The sequence below is a fragment of the Cetorhinus maximus genome, chromosome 30 (genome assembly GCF_964194155.1).
Source record: "Cetorhinus maximus chromosome 30, sCetMax3.hap1.1, whole genome shotgun sequence".
NCBI classification, from domain to species: Eukaryota; Metazoa; Chordata; class Chondrichthyes; order Lamniformes; family Cetorhinidae; genus Cetorhinus; species Cetorhinus maximus.
In genome coordinates, this window is record NC_135908.1 from 17461212 (window position 1) to 17475570 (window position 14359).

Below are 14359 nucleotides of genomic sequence, written 5' to 3' on the forward strand. Positions count from 1 at the left end.
GAAATGCATATAGAATCGATTGACTCAAGGGCGTTCTGCAACCTTGTTTTTCGCAACTAGTTCAAAACAAACAGGCGTGATGAAATAACGGAGAAGGTTGATGAACGTAATGGAAGTTGTTCACACGGATTTTAAGAAAATGTTTGGTGAAGTTCCACACAAAAGGCTGGTTAACAAAATTGAGGCTCATGGGATAGGAGGGACAATGTCAACTTGGATAAAAAAAAGTGGCTTAAGCACAGGACAGAGTCATGGTAGATGGTTATTTTTCAGACTGGAGGATGGTAGATAGTGGTGTTTCCCAAGGGTCATTGCTAGGACCACTGTTTTGTTTTACTGTATATAAATGACTTGGATATTGGAGTACATAGTAAAATTTCAAAATTTGCCACTGTTACCAAACTTGGAGTAGTAAACAGTAAGGATGATGCTACTGTAATTGACTACAACAGGACATAGGCTAGCAGAATGGGCAGATAAGTCGCAGAAGAAATTCAATACAGAGAAGTGCGAGGTGATGCATTTTGACAGAAGGGATAAGGAGAGGAAAAATACACCTAATGGCACAGTTCTAAAGAGTGTGTAGTGTGACGTTATGAGGTTTATAAGGTTATGATATTTGGGGTCTATGCCTTTTAAGTTAAGGTAAAATGAAAGAGGCAACGTTACTTGTTCTGAAGTCTGCCTGACAACAAGTCCGAGTGGTTTGATTGTTAGACATTAAAGGGGGCCCAGATTGTTTTACTGGGAAGAAGGTGCAAGGTATTTACCAACTGAAGGTAGTCATGTGTTGTAGCTTCACCAGGTTGACACTTCATTTTTAGGTATGCCTGGTGGTGGTCCTGGCATGCCCTCCTGCACTTTTCATTGAACCAGGGTTGATCCCCTGGCTTGATGGTAATGGTAGAATGGGGCATATGCTGGGTCATGAGGCTACATATTGTGGTTGAGTACAGTTCTGGTGCTGCTTCTGATAGCCCACAGCGCCTCATGGATGCCCAGTCTTGAGTTGCTAGATCTGTTTGAAATCTATCCCATTTAGCACAGTGGTAGTACTACACAACACGATGGAGAATATCCTGACTGTGAAGATGGGTCTTTGCCTCCACAAGGATTGCTCGGTGGCCACTCCTACTGATACTGTCACGGGCAGGTGCATCTGCGGCAGGCAGGTTGGTGAGGATGAGGTCAACTATGTCTTTTCCTCTTTTGGTTCCCTCACCACCTGCTGCAGCCCCAGTCTAATGGTTATGCCCTTTAGGACTCGGCCAGCTCTGACAGTAGTGGTGCTACCGAGCCATTCTTGGTGATGGACATTAAAGTCCCCCACCCAGAGTATATTCTGCGCCCTTGCAACCCTCAGTGCTTTCTCAAAGTGGTGTTCAACATAGAGGAGCACTGATTCGTTAGCTGAGGGGAGAGTGGTAGAGGACGGTGCAAAGTATATCTGCATGGTTTCGGTTATATGCTAGAAGAAAAGTGTTCTATTTTGTGGTTTAAACTACGAGTTACCTCCAAAGATAGTGTTTAGTCTTACAATGTGACATCTTGTCATGTCATCCTTCCAGCTATTGACTGAAGGTTCGAAATTCTTTTTAAAAGTCATCAGTCTCTATGGAGAATGTAACAGCCGGGACAGAGGGACCTCATACATAGATTGTTGAAGGCAGCAAGACATATTGAGAAAGTAATTAGCAAAGCATATGGGATCTTGGGCTCCATAAATAGAGATATTGAAATCAAAAGCAGGGAAGTTATGTTGAACCATTATAAAGCTTTGGTTAGCAGAAACAATGGGACAAGATGAAGCATGCTGTTGTAATTGGGCTTTGAAATCGTACTGCGTGAGTAGCAACATATGAGCACAGTGCAGCAGTGTGAGAACACTTTGATCACTACTTTAGATATTTAAAATAAATGGGGTAACACCGCCATTAAAAGCTACCAAAGGAACTTCCGACGAACAGGTTAAGGGTTTGTACACACATTTATAGAGAATTATCTCGCAACCTAAGAGTTCTGAACGCTTTGAGAGTGTGTTGGCTAAGTGAGTTGGCAAAAGATAAAATGAATTCAACACGGGACAATCTGAATGGTGCCTTATCTAGTTGGTTTTCTAGATCAAGTGGTGTTAATGCCTCTAACAGTGTCTGTACATCAGAGTATGGGGGTAACAGAGGGTGAACATCAAATGCCAGAAGGGCCTTCACATCTGTTAAGTGTTGGACCAAAATTAAATGGTGCTCTTCCTCACTTTCCCTAGTGCAACTCTAACTCAGTTGGGTAATTCATACTTTAACTTTGTAGAATGTGGGCACACGAATGGCTAAATTTGATTAAGAACCCAAACATGGAGATACAAGTGGAATCTGGTGCTTCTAAGCAGAGTTCACACTTGAAGAGGGGAGAATTCTTTTGACTTTAGAAGCTGTTGTATATGTGGAATCATTGACAAATTTAAACAAAAGCTTGGCAGTTAATTGTTCCCTGGTGCATTTTCCATGGCAATGCCTCCACCAATCAGATTCCACTTGCCAACCAATCAGCACTCTCATCTCATGCAGTGTAAATTGTTATTCTCTTTGAGTTTGGAATTCTTGTGTCTGTCCTGATGAGTGCAAGATGAAAAGCTTCGACAGTATGTCTTTTTTTCAGCAATACTCAAGATCTTAATTCGATCAATATGAACTGTGCACAGGCCCAAGCCATACATGCAGCACTCCTACATTTACCCTGAGACAAAGAACATATCCTGATCAAAACCTGCGCTACATTAAAGGAGAAACGTCAACTGTGATAGACGAAGGTGAAAATTTATCTGGAGATCGCAATATCGCGATGCCACAGTAATTGCTGCTGTCCAATTTCCCAGTAGATTCAATAGTAACTTTCAAAAAGGAATTGGATATATATTTGAAAAGGAGAGATTTGCAGGGCTATGAGGAATAAGCAGGCAAGTGGGACTAAGTGAATAACTCAGAGCGGGCACAGGCAAGATGGGCTGATTGGCCTTCTGTGCATTTTGATTATAGTTTACGGCAATAATCGTATCAGTAGCAAATAGTACTCAGCTTTTAAAAGGGTTAAGTGATGTCAGTTGAAAAACCTGACTTGCAAGCTTCCACTGAATTTCTGTTCGACTATTGCCAATTCAAATAAAGACTCAACCCTTTGCACTGACCTTTATTTCTCTTGGTAACTAGTGAGTTACAAACTCTCATGGCTCTGAATGGCATAGCAGTGATCAGAATTTCAAGTTGCAAGGTAATGTTATATGTTTATGAATGTGTCAGGCTTTACAAGTAATGGATTGATTAGTAGCTGAGAACCAGGCAGAGTTCGAAAATTGCTGCACTTAGAGCTGCTTTGTTTTTAATTTTACAAGTGCGTTCCTACTTGAGAGCTTCTGGGACGTGCCAAACTTACAGGAAATGCCTTTGCCTTGAATCATTCTGGCTCAGAGGCATTGAACTGTAGTGTGTGTTAAAGATTACAAAGGGCTTGGAGGGGAACTTTTTGATCATTTACTCGAACACAGACTCACAGCTTGGATGCAAACACAGGTACAACACCACCACCTGCCCCCCACCTACCCCACCACCCTCCCCCACCCCCCTCCCCCCACAACCCACCTGACCCGTCCACTGTGCAAAATAATCCGTGCTATTAACTCAATCGATGACTTAGAAAGGGGCCCTGGTCCCTAGTGTAATGTCTCCAAGTTTGCTGACAATACAATGCTAGGCTTGAAGGAGAGATTTAGTAAACTGGGCCTATAGTCCATTTGAGGAGCAGAATAGATTTGGGAGGATTTTTAGAATCCAGAAAGGATGAACAAGAAATTGATAAGATAGAATGTGAGTAAACTAGCAAGAAACACTAAAATAGATTGTGAAAGCTGCAATGAGTATGCAAAAATGATGAATTCAGTGAAAAGAAATGTGGATCCCTCACAAGCAGAGACAGGAAATATTCTGATGAAGAATAAGGAAATGGCAAATGTTAAACAAATACTTTGCATCCGCCTTCATGGTAGAACATACAAAACCATTTCCGAAGTAATGGGGAACCAAGGGCCTTGTGAAAATGAGGGACTTAAAATATAAGTATTAGTAAAGAAATAGCACTGGAGAAATTAAAGGGACTAAACGCCTACAAGACTGAAATTGATGGTCTATACCTTAGGGTTTTAAAAGAGATGGTTCCGGTGTTGGTTTTGATCTTTCAGAATTCCTTATATTCTAGAAAAGTCCCTGTGGATTGAAAGGCAACAAAATGTAACCCCACTGTTTAAGAAAGAAGGGAGAATGAAAATGGGGAACTAAAGGCCTAGTTAGCCTAACAGTAGTATACAAGCAAAAAACTGCGGATGCTGGAAATCCAAAACAAAAATAAAAATACCTGGAAAAACTCAGCAGGTCCGGCAGCATCTGCGGAGAGGAACACAGTTAACGTTTTGAGTCCGTATGACTCTTCAACAGAACTAAGTAAAAATAGAAGAGAGGTGAAATATAAGCTGGTTTAAGGGGGGGTGGGACAAGTAGAGCTGGATAGAGGGCCAGTGATAGGTGGAGATAACCAAAAGATGTCATAGACAAAAGCACAAAGAGGTGTTGAAGGTGGTGATATTATCTAAGGAATGTACTAATTAAGGGTAGAAAGCAGGACAAGCAAGGTACAGCTAGCCCTAGGTGGGGGTGGGGTGGGGTGAAGGAATCGAAAAAGGCTAAAAGGTAGAGATAAAACAATGGATGGAAATACATTTAAAAATAATGGAAATAGGTGGGAAAAGAAAAATCTATATAAATTATTGGGAAAAAAGGGGGGATCGGAAAGGGGATGGGGATTGAGGAGAGAGCTCATGATCTAAAATTGTTGAACTCAATATTCAGTCTGGAAGGCTGTAAAGTGCTTAGTCGGAAGATGAGGTGCTGTTCCTCCAGTTTGACACCTTCGGTCTGTCCGCAAGCATTACCCAGACCTCCCTGTCGCTTGCCATTTCAACACCCCACCCTGCTCTCGTGCCCACATGTCCGTCCTTGGCCTGCTGCATTGTTCCAGTGAAGCTCAACGCAAACTGGAGGAACAGCACCTCATCTTCCGACTAGGCACTTTACAGTCTTCCAGACTGAATATTGAGTTCAACAATTTTAGATCATGAGCTCTCTCCTCCATCCCCACCCCCTTTCCGATTCCCCCCTTTTTTTTCCAATAATTTATATAGATTTTTCTTTTCTATTTCCATTATTTTTAAATGTATTTCCATCCATTGTTTTATCTCTACCTTTTAGCCTATTTCGATTCCTTTACCCCACCCCACCCCCACTAGGGCTATCTGTACCTTGCTTGTCCTGTTTTCTACCCTTAATTAGCACATTCCTTAGATAATATCACTACCTTCAACACCCCTTTGTCCTTTTGTCTATGACATATTTTGGCAATCTCCATCTATCACTGGCCCTCTATCCAACTCTACTTGTCCCACCCCCCTTAAACCAGCTTATATTTCACCTCTCTTCTATTTTTACCTAGTTCTGTTGAAGAGTCATACGGATTCGAAACGTTAACAGTGTTCCCCTCCGCAGATGCTGCCAGACCTGCTGAGTATTTCCAGGTATTTTTATTTTTGTTTTAGCCTAACATTAGTGTTAGGGAAAACGCAAGAACATAGCAAATCATAAGATCATTGGGTAGAATCAACACTGATTTATAAAAGTGAAATTGTGTTTGACAGATCTTAATTTTTTGAGGTTATAACTAGCAGGATCGGTAAGGGGGAACCAGTGGATGTAGTGTATTTAGATTTTCAAAACTCATTCAATTAGGTGCCCCCTAAAGGATTATTACACAAAGGGATCAAAGGATTTGGGCACCACATTAGCAAGGATTGGGGATTGGTTCACGGACAGAGAACAGAGAGTAGAATTGGGTCATTTTCAGAATGGCGGGCTGTAACTACTGGAGCGTTGCAAGGATCAGTGCTCGGGCCTCAACAATTTATTATCTCTATCAGTTACTTAAATAAGAGGGCTGAGTGTAATGTCTGTAAATTTGCTGACAATACAAAACTAGGTTTGAAAGTTAGCTGTGAAGAGGAGACAAAGAGGCTGCATATTGATATAGACAGGTTAAGTGAGTGGGCAAGAATAAGGCAGATGGAGCATAATGTAAAATTATCCACCTTGGTAGGAAAAATAGAAAAGCAGAATTGTTTTTTAATTATGAGATACTGGAAAATGGTCGTGTTCAGAGGGATCTGGTGTCATTGTAGACAAATGACAGAAAGTTAACATGGAGTAATGAGGAAGGTCAATGGCTTGTTAGCCCTAAGGAAGGACTGACTTGCCTAAGGGGGAGAGCAGGGAAGATTCACTAAACTGATTCCTGGGATGAGGGGGATTTTCCTATGAGGAGAGATTGAGCAAACTGGGTCTATAATCACTTGCTTAGAATAATGAGAGGTGATCTCATTGATACATAAAATTCTTTAGGACCTTGACAGTGTAAATGCTGGGAGGATGTTTCCCGTGACTGGAGAATCTAGAAATCGGGGCCACAGACTCAGAATAAAGGGACAGAGATGAAGAGAAATTTCTTCACTCAAAAGATTGTGAATCTTTGGAATTCTCTACCCTAGGGGTATGTGGATGCCCAGTTATTGAGTATATGCAAGACGGAGATCGAATGGATTTTTGGATACTAAGGGAATCAAGGGATCTGGTGCAGGAGTTGAGATAGAAGATCAGTTGGGACCTTATTGAATGGCAGAGGAGACTCAAAAGGGCCGAATGGTCTAGTCCTGTTTCTTATCTAGTAGTTATAGGGATTAGTTGCATTGATAGCATCCTCTGTAGTCACAATTATCAGTCCTAAAGAGTGTGATGCCAGCCTGGTACCAGGGTCAGAGATATCTTGATGTGAATTTGAAAAGGGAGGGACCCAGTTCTCCCATGTTGGGATCAATGAGAAAGTATAGAAAGGAGAGGAGATCTTGCTGGGGGAATACCAGGAGATCGGAGCTCACTTAAAAAGCAGGACCTAAAGGGTTACTTGAGCCACTGCAATTTGGAAAGGGGCCAACAGATTGGGAAAGTTAACACATGGCTAATGGATTGGTATGAGAAAGAGGATTTCAGTTTCACAGGACAACTGGCAACAACACTGGAACAGGAAGGAGCTGAACCACTCGTACAGACATCACTCGAACCCGGCTGGGACCAATGTCATAGTGGAAAGTGTAAGATTGTGGGGGTTGTTTGGGGGGTGGGTCATGGGGTCAGACTGAAATCTTTACAAAAAGCCTGAAGGATAAGAACAGATGTGAGTGCAAAGACCAGGTCATCAATAGGGTCAAAGATAATACAAGTGTACCGGGTTCAGAGAAAAAAATTGGAACCGATCATGAAATATATGATCAAAATACAACTGCGGTGATAAAAACAAGGCATGTGATAAGCTAAAACACACTTGTAAAGCTACAAGGGCACAAAAGCAGGACGGACCCTGTTGCCCAATGAAATGTTCTTTACACTATTGTACATACTGAAGAAATAAAACAAGTGAATTTGAGGTGCAGATTCAGCTTGAAGAGTAGTGACCATTACTGAGACTTGGCTACAAGCTGGGCGTGACTGGGGAATAAATATTCTAGGTCAGAATGTCTTTGGAAATTGGAAGAGGTGGTTGAGTATTACTGACGAGGGGCATTATTACAATGTTAGAAAAGGGAAATATCCAATGGGGATGATTAGAAATGCCCTGGGTAAAATTGAGGAATAGGAAAGGATGCAAAACTTGGGTGGGAATTGTTTACAGACCTTCAGAGAGCAGTGAGTGATAAAGTAGCAGGATACATAAATGCAGAGATTGAAAACAGTAGTTATAATAGGAGACTTCAGCTTTCTCTCAGACACACAATTTCCTGAACCAATAAGAGATCAGGCCATTTAGATTTAATAGCAAGTGGTGGTGATGTGTTACAGGTCACTCAAAGTCCAAATACACTTTTCCATGCATGTTGTAGCCTGGAGCTATGGATAGTGATGGTAGAGGCTCCATCGTTCTTTCCATAACATGGCTGGCCAGGAATCTCTCCAGCTCTTTCTGCCATTGTTGTGCGTTGGAAGGATTTGCCGGTTGATACTTGACCTGTCTGGGTACATTATGGACACACCTTCCTTAACCATTATGTCCTGGGGTGGGACTTGAACCTGGAGCTTCTGGCTCAGAGGCAAGGATGCTACCCGCTATTCCACAAGACCACTTGTGGTACATAATGAGCCTGAATTAGTCAATAATCTTAACAGTAAGGTAAAGCTAGCTAACACTGGCAGTACTGTGATAGAATTTAATCTTAGGGTTTGAGAAAGAGAAGAGCAAGTCAAAAACCAAGTCTTAAATTTAAGGAAGGATGACTTTGGAGGAAAGAAGCAAGAATTGACCACAATTGACAGGGCAGAATTATTATAAACAGATAAAACGACTAATGAATAGGGGAGGTGTTTATAAAAGTATTTGGTAGAATCCAAGACCTGTATATTCCCATAAAGGGCAAAAGCTCTAGTTTAATGAGATAACCTTGGTCAACAAGCAATGTGAGAGAGAGGCTAAAACTGAAAGGGTTACTATGTGGCAAAGATAAGATTCAAAGAACAGCAAAAGGATATGAAGACAGTGGTAAAAATGATTAAGGAGGAATACAAGGAAAGACTCGTGTGGGATATCAAAGAGAGCACCAAGTTTTTTAATAAATTTATTGAGGAAGAGGGTGGCTAAGAGTAACATAGACAGATGTGCTGGTTGGTCATGGGGGGAAATCTGCTGGCTTGTGTTGTGGGCCACTCACTCCTGCATCAGAAAGGGAAATCTATTAGTGAATCTTCTGTGTTGATCAGGGGGTTTTGTTTTCAAGGTTGAACAGCTTTCAGTCTGAGTGAAACGTGAGCTTGTTGGTGTGATGTTTGTAATTGTAGAGGCCCTCAGCGGTGAAGGGAACAAAATGGGGAATGGTCGAGAGGCCAGAATTAGAGGAATGAAAATATTTCAGAGGGTTGTGGGGTTGGAGGAGATTACAGAGCTAGGGAAGGGTGAGGCTAAGGAGGAATTTGAAAACGAGGATGAGAATTTCAAAGCCGAGGTGATGGGTGAAGACTTGGTGCAAATTAGGACCCGGGCAGCAGAGCTCAAGTTTACGCAGCATAGAAAGTGAATGTCTGACCAAGGAAAGGCTGGAATTTTATTGGAATTATATAATACTGCGCTGAAGTTGCTGTTAGCGCAGCAGGAGGGTGCGAGAGAAAAGAATTGATTGAATGTGATCCCGGGGAGATAAAGGAACGTGTTAAAACATTAGTGGCATGCAAAACAAATGGTGATGACTGACAGCAGCTGTGCGAACAAATGTAGAGAGATATGGAGCCCATATTTTTCCTCCTAATTGAATCTATAAAAATGTAACTGGAGAACTTAAAACCACTCCTGAGAGGGTAGCAAAAGCAAAGACAGCATACTTGCAATCTCTTGATGAATCTTTTAATTGATAATTGACATCGATCTCATGCACTGAATCGTAGGAGTTACTTAGTTAAAGAGCTCCTGTTAACCAGTGATTGCACGTCCTACTGAAGAAGTAAGCTTCACAGGTAAGACAAGAGGGAAAGCTGAAGAGGTGACACACTTTATCTGCGAATATTCAGGGCCTGATTTTATTTTGGGCTGAGGGTAAGCTTTAAAAATCAAAACTCAAAATATTTAACAAACTAGCAAGATTTCCTCCTTCAACTTGACTGCAGTGAGACAAACTAATATCGTCTTGATACCAACATCAGTAAAAGAGATTGTCTTGTTGTGGGGGCTTGCTGTGGGCAAATTGGCTGCCACATTTCCTACAGCGACGACACCTCAGAACTAAATAATGCAAATCTTTCTTTCCTTCTCTTATGGACTGTATCTCAATGCAGATCTTTTTACGCAGACTTTGCCCTCGTACTGTATAGATGACACAGTCCTTTAGAATTTTGCTCCTTTAAACTCTTTGGTGCTCTAGTTTCTGCATTTCTTCTTTCTCTCTCCTTTAACCTCTCTTCCTGTAGTTGAATTTTTTCTCAGTATCTCCTGCATTCCATTGTATACCTGGTGAAGTTGTGGTCTCCATTTTAAACTTCAGCTTATTTGACAAAAGCAAAGACAAGAAATCCCCTATTTTGATTCAATGGTGTTACCAGGATCTTAAAAATGCATTTTGTGTTTAAATTTTCACTTTAATGTTGAGGTCTTTGCAGACAATGTTGATAGAGTGGAGATATTGGGCAGGACTTTATTTACAACAATGTTGAATGGAATAATGTTAATTTTAATGTATCTTCACTAGATACAGGGGAGGTACCGGAGGACTGGAGAAATGCAAATGTAGCTCCATTGTTTAAAAAGGAATCAAAGGAAATGCCAAACAATTATAGGCCAGTTAGTCTTACATCGGTGGTGAGCAAATTAGTAGAATCAGTCCTGAGAGATAGGATTAACTGTCATGTGGAAAGGCATGGACTAGTCAGGGATGGTTAGCATGGATTTGTTAAAGGAAGGTCTTGCCTCACATATTTGATTGAATTCTTTGAGGATGTGACAAGAAGGGTTGATGAAGGTAGTGCAGTGGATGTTGTGTACATGGATTTTAGCAAGGCATTTGACAAGGTCCCACATGGCAGATTGGTCAGGAAAGTAAAAGCCCATGGGAGTCAGGGTAATGTGGCAAACTGGATAAAAGGTTGGCTTTGTAACAGGAAACAAAGGGTAATGGTTGATGGATGCCCTTGCGAATGGAAAGTTGTCTCAAGTGGTGTTCTACAGGGTTCAGTGTTGGGACCCTTGCTGTTTGTGTCATATATTAATGATTTGGACGTGAACGTGGGGGGCACGATTGGGAAATTTGCAGATGACACAAAGATTGGCTGAGTAGTGGATAGTGTAGAGGATAGCCATAATCTCCAAAACGATATAGATGGGTTGGTGGAGTGGGCGGTAAAGTGACAGATGGATTTTAACATAGAGAAGTGTGAGGTCATACACTTAGGGAGGTCAAACAGTAACAGGGATTACACAATAAATGGGAATATACTAAAAGGAGTAGATGAAGTGAGAGATCTTGGCGTACAAGTACACAGGTCCCTGAAGGCAGCAGTTCAAGTAGACAAGGTTGTAAAGAAGGCATATGGAATGCTCTCCTTCATTGGCAGAGGTAAAGAATATAAAAGTAAGGATATAATGTTGGAATTGTATAAAACACTGGTGAAGCCACAACTGAAGTATGGTGTGCAGTTCTGGTCACCACATTACAGGAAGGACATAATAGCTCTGGAGAGAGTGCAGAGGAGGTTTACAAGAATGTTGCCAGGGTTAGAAAAGTGTAGCTACAAGGAGAGATTGGATAGGTTGGGGTTATTCTCCTTAGAACAAAGAAAGCTGAGGGGTGATTGATTGAGGTGTACAAAATTATGAGGGGAATAGATAGAATTGTTTCCCTTGATGGAGAATTCTAGAACCAGGGGACATAGATTCAAGATAAGTGGCAGAAGGTATAGGGGGAAGATGAGGAAGAACTTTTTTATGCAGAGGGTAGTGGATGTCTGGAATTTGCTGCCCAAGTTGGTGGTAGAGGCACAAACTCTAAACTTATTTAAAAAGTACCTGGATCTGCACCTAAAGTGCTGTAAGCTGCAGGGCTATGGGCCGGGTGCAGGAAGGTGGGATTAGAAAGGGCACCTGGGTGTCCTCGGGCTGGCATGGACAACATGGGCCGAATGGCCTCTTTATGTGCTGTAACTTTTCTATGGTTCTATGGAAAGGAGGGGAAGAATGTGCGAAATGTGGTCAGGAAAATTTCCTTGATCAGTATGTTCTCGGCCCAATTAGAAAGGAGGCAATACTGGATCTGGTGCTGGGAGAAGAGGTGGACCAAGTGTCTGTGGGGGAACACTTGGGGAAGAGTGATCATCATATAGTGTTTAGATAAGTAAATAGAGAAGAGCAAGGAACAATCTAAATTAGAAGAGGGCTAATTTCAATGGGATGAGAAGGGGTCTAGCCAGTGTAAAATGTAACCAAAGACTGACGGGGAAAGCTGTGGCCCAGATCTTCTGGTCTCTGGATGGTTGGAGACCGGACGTACCCTGGAAGATGTGCTAGAGGACCTCTCGGAAGTCCCAATGCAATGACTCTGGGAACTGCCAGGGAAGTTTGAACTTCTGATGGGCAATTCCCCTGCTCTCCACGACCCTCTAAAAAAGTCTCCAACTCTGAGTTAGAGTCAAAGACTTCAGGATGGTTCTGACTTGCTTACTTGAATTGTTACCCAGGAAATGTTATACAGAAAATCCGAGTCTAACTCCTGGGTAACTACACAACTAACATTCCCAACCACTTACATTGGCCACTCTGACCCTCCTGACCTGATGACTGCCCCCACTGATCCCCTTGGACAACCCCTCTGACCCCCTGACTGCCCCCCTGGCTCCCCAACCGACTCGCCTAGTCCCAGACCTGGCCGGACCATCCCCGACCTGACTCCCTCCATGACCCGACTCCACCACCTGACTCGAGCCTCCCTGAACCTTCAACTCCCCCTGACCCGACCTGACAACCACTCCAGACCTGACTTAACTAATTCCCAACCCACTTATCCACTTCACCCATCTGCCGCCCTACCCACCTCACCCACCTGGCATCCTGTCACCCTACACACCTGCAACCTTACCCATATGCCACCCCGCCCCCTTACCTACTTACCTCACCCATCCAACCCCCTTACTCACCCCACCCACTTACCCAGCCTACCCCTCCGCCCACCCAAACCCCATACACACTTACCTTCTTTCCATGGTTTTTCAAAGAAGCTTTGGGACACGTAAAGTCTTTACTTGCCAGAATACGGTATCTCGTGTGGTAAAAAGGGGGCATGGTTTCCACGCGGATTCTCTCCACTGTTCCTTCCAAGGTTTTCTGCACCAAGTTGGTTGTGAAGGATCCCATTCTATTCATGCTGGCGAGGCCAGCATTTATTGCCCATCCCTAAGTGCCCTTGGGAAGGTGGTGGTGAGCTGCCTTCTTAAACTGCTGTAGTCCATGTGGTGTAGGTGCACCCACAGTGCCGTTAGGGAGGGAGTTCCAAGATTTTGACCCAGTGAAAGTGAAGGAATGGCGATATATTTCCAAGCCAAGATGGTGAGTGGCTTGGAGGGGAACTTCCATGTGGTGGTGTTCCCACGCATCTACTGCCCGTGTCCTTCTAGATGGTAGCAGTTGTGGGTTTGGAAGGTACTGCCTAAGGAGCCTTGGTGAGTTCCTGCAGAGCATCTTGTAGATGGTACACACTGCTGCTACTGTGCGTCGGTGGTAGAGGGAGTGAATGTTTGTGGATGTGGTGCCAATCAAGCAGGCTGCTTTGTCCTGAATGGTGTCGAGCTTCTTGAGTGTTGTTGAAGCTGTACTCATCCAGGCAAGCGGAGAGTATTCCATCACACTCCTGTCTTGTGCCTTGTAGATGGTGGCTTTGGGGAGTCAGGAGGTGAGTTACTTGTCGCAGGATTCCTAGCCTCCAACCTGCTCTTGTGACCACAGTATTTATATGGCTAGTCCAGTTCAGTTTCTGGTTAATGGTAACTCCCAGGACGTTGATAGTGGGGGATTCAGTGATGGTAATGCCATTGAATGTCAAGGGGTGATGGTTAGATTCTCTCTTGTTGGAGATGGTCATTGCCTGGCACTTGTGTGGCATGAATGTTACTTGCTACTTGTCAGCCCAAGCCTGGATATTGTCCAGGCCTTGCTGCATTTGGTCATGGACTGCGTCAGTATCTGAGGAGCCATGAGTGGTGCTGAACATTGTGCAATCATCAGTGAACATCCCCACTTCTGACCTTATGATGGAAGGAAGGTCATTGATGAAGCAGATGAAGATGGTTGGGCCGTGGACGCTATCCTGAGGAACTCCTGCAGTGACGTCCTGGAGCTGAGATGATTGACCTCCAACAACCACAACCATCTTCCTTTGTGCTTGGTATGACTCCAACCATTAAAAGGGGAAAACACGTATAAAGGAGTATGAGGCTATGTGTCAAGGAGGAGAAGGAATTCTAAGATCTAACAAGTGTGAAAAGCCTCCAGCCTCTGTGTCAATTCGGGACCGAAGCTAAGAAAGCTCACTTTGAATTCTCCTATCCAGGGTATAGTGCTGCTTTGCCTGGGTCTCTTTAAATCTATTTGTTTTTATTTGTTGCCTTAATGGAGGTGTAACTGGGAGCCAGATTAATTAGGGGCTTTAGGAGTTATTTTCGTAGTAATTTGTAGACCTATTTATGTGCTTGAA

General features: G+C 43.0%; 1 protein-coding gene across 6 annotated transcripts in view; it reads left to right on the forward strand.

Moving 5' to 3' along the window:
- Positions 1–2860: 2860 nt before the first annotated feature.
- LOC144670105 (hydroxylysine kinase-like) overlaps positions 2861–14359 on the forward strand; it is a 39818-nt gene continuing 28319 nt past the window's right edge. Inside the window, exons 1-2 of one of the 6 annotated variants that reach the window (XM_078532529.1) lie at positions 6811–6917; positions 6968–7237. In XM_078532529.1, coding sequence (XP_078388655.1) covers positions 7118–7237 — 120 coding nt within the window. In that variant the 5' untranslated portion in view covers positions 6811–6917; positions 6968–7117. Of the gene's footprint in view, positions 3265–6810; positions 6918–6967; positions 7238–7306; positions 9205–9256; positions 9642–13901; positions 14051–14359 lie in introns of those variants that run through there. The other 5 variants (XM_078532530.1, XM_078532532.1, XM_078532534.1 and 2 more) reach the window with 5 other exon arrangements.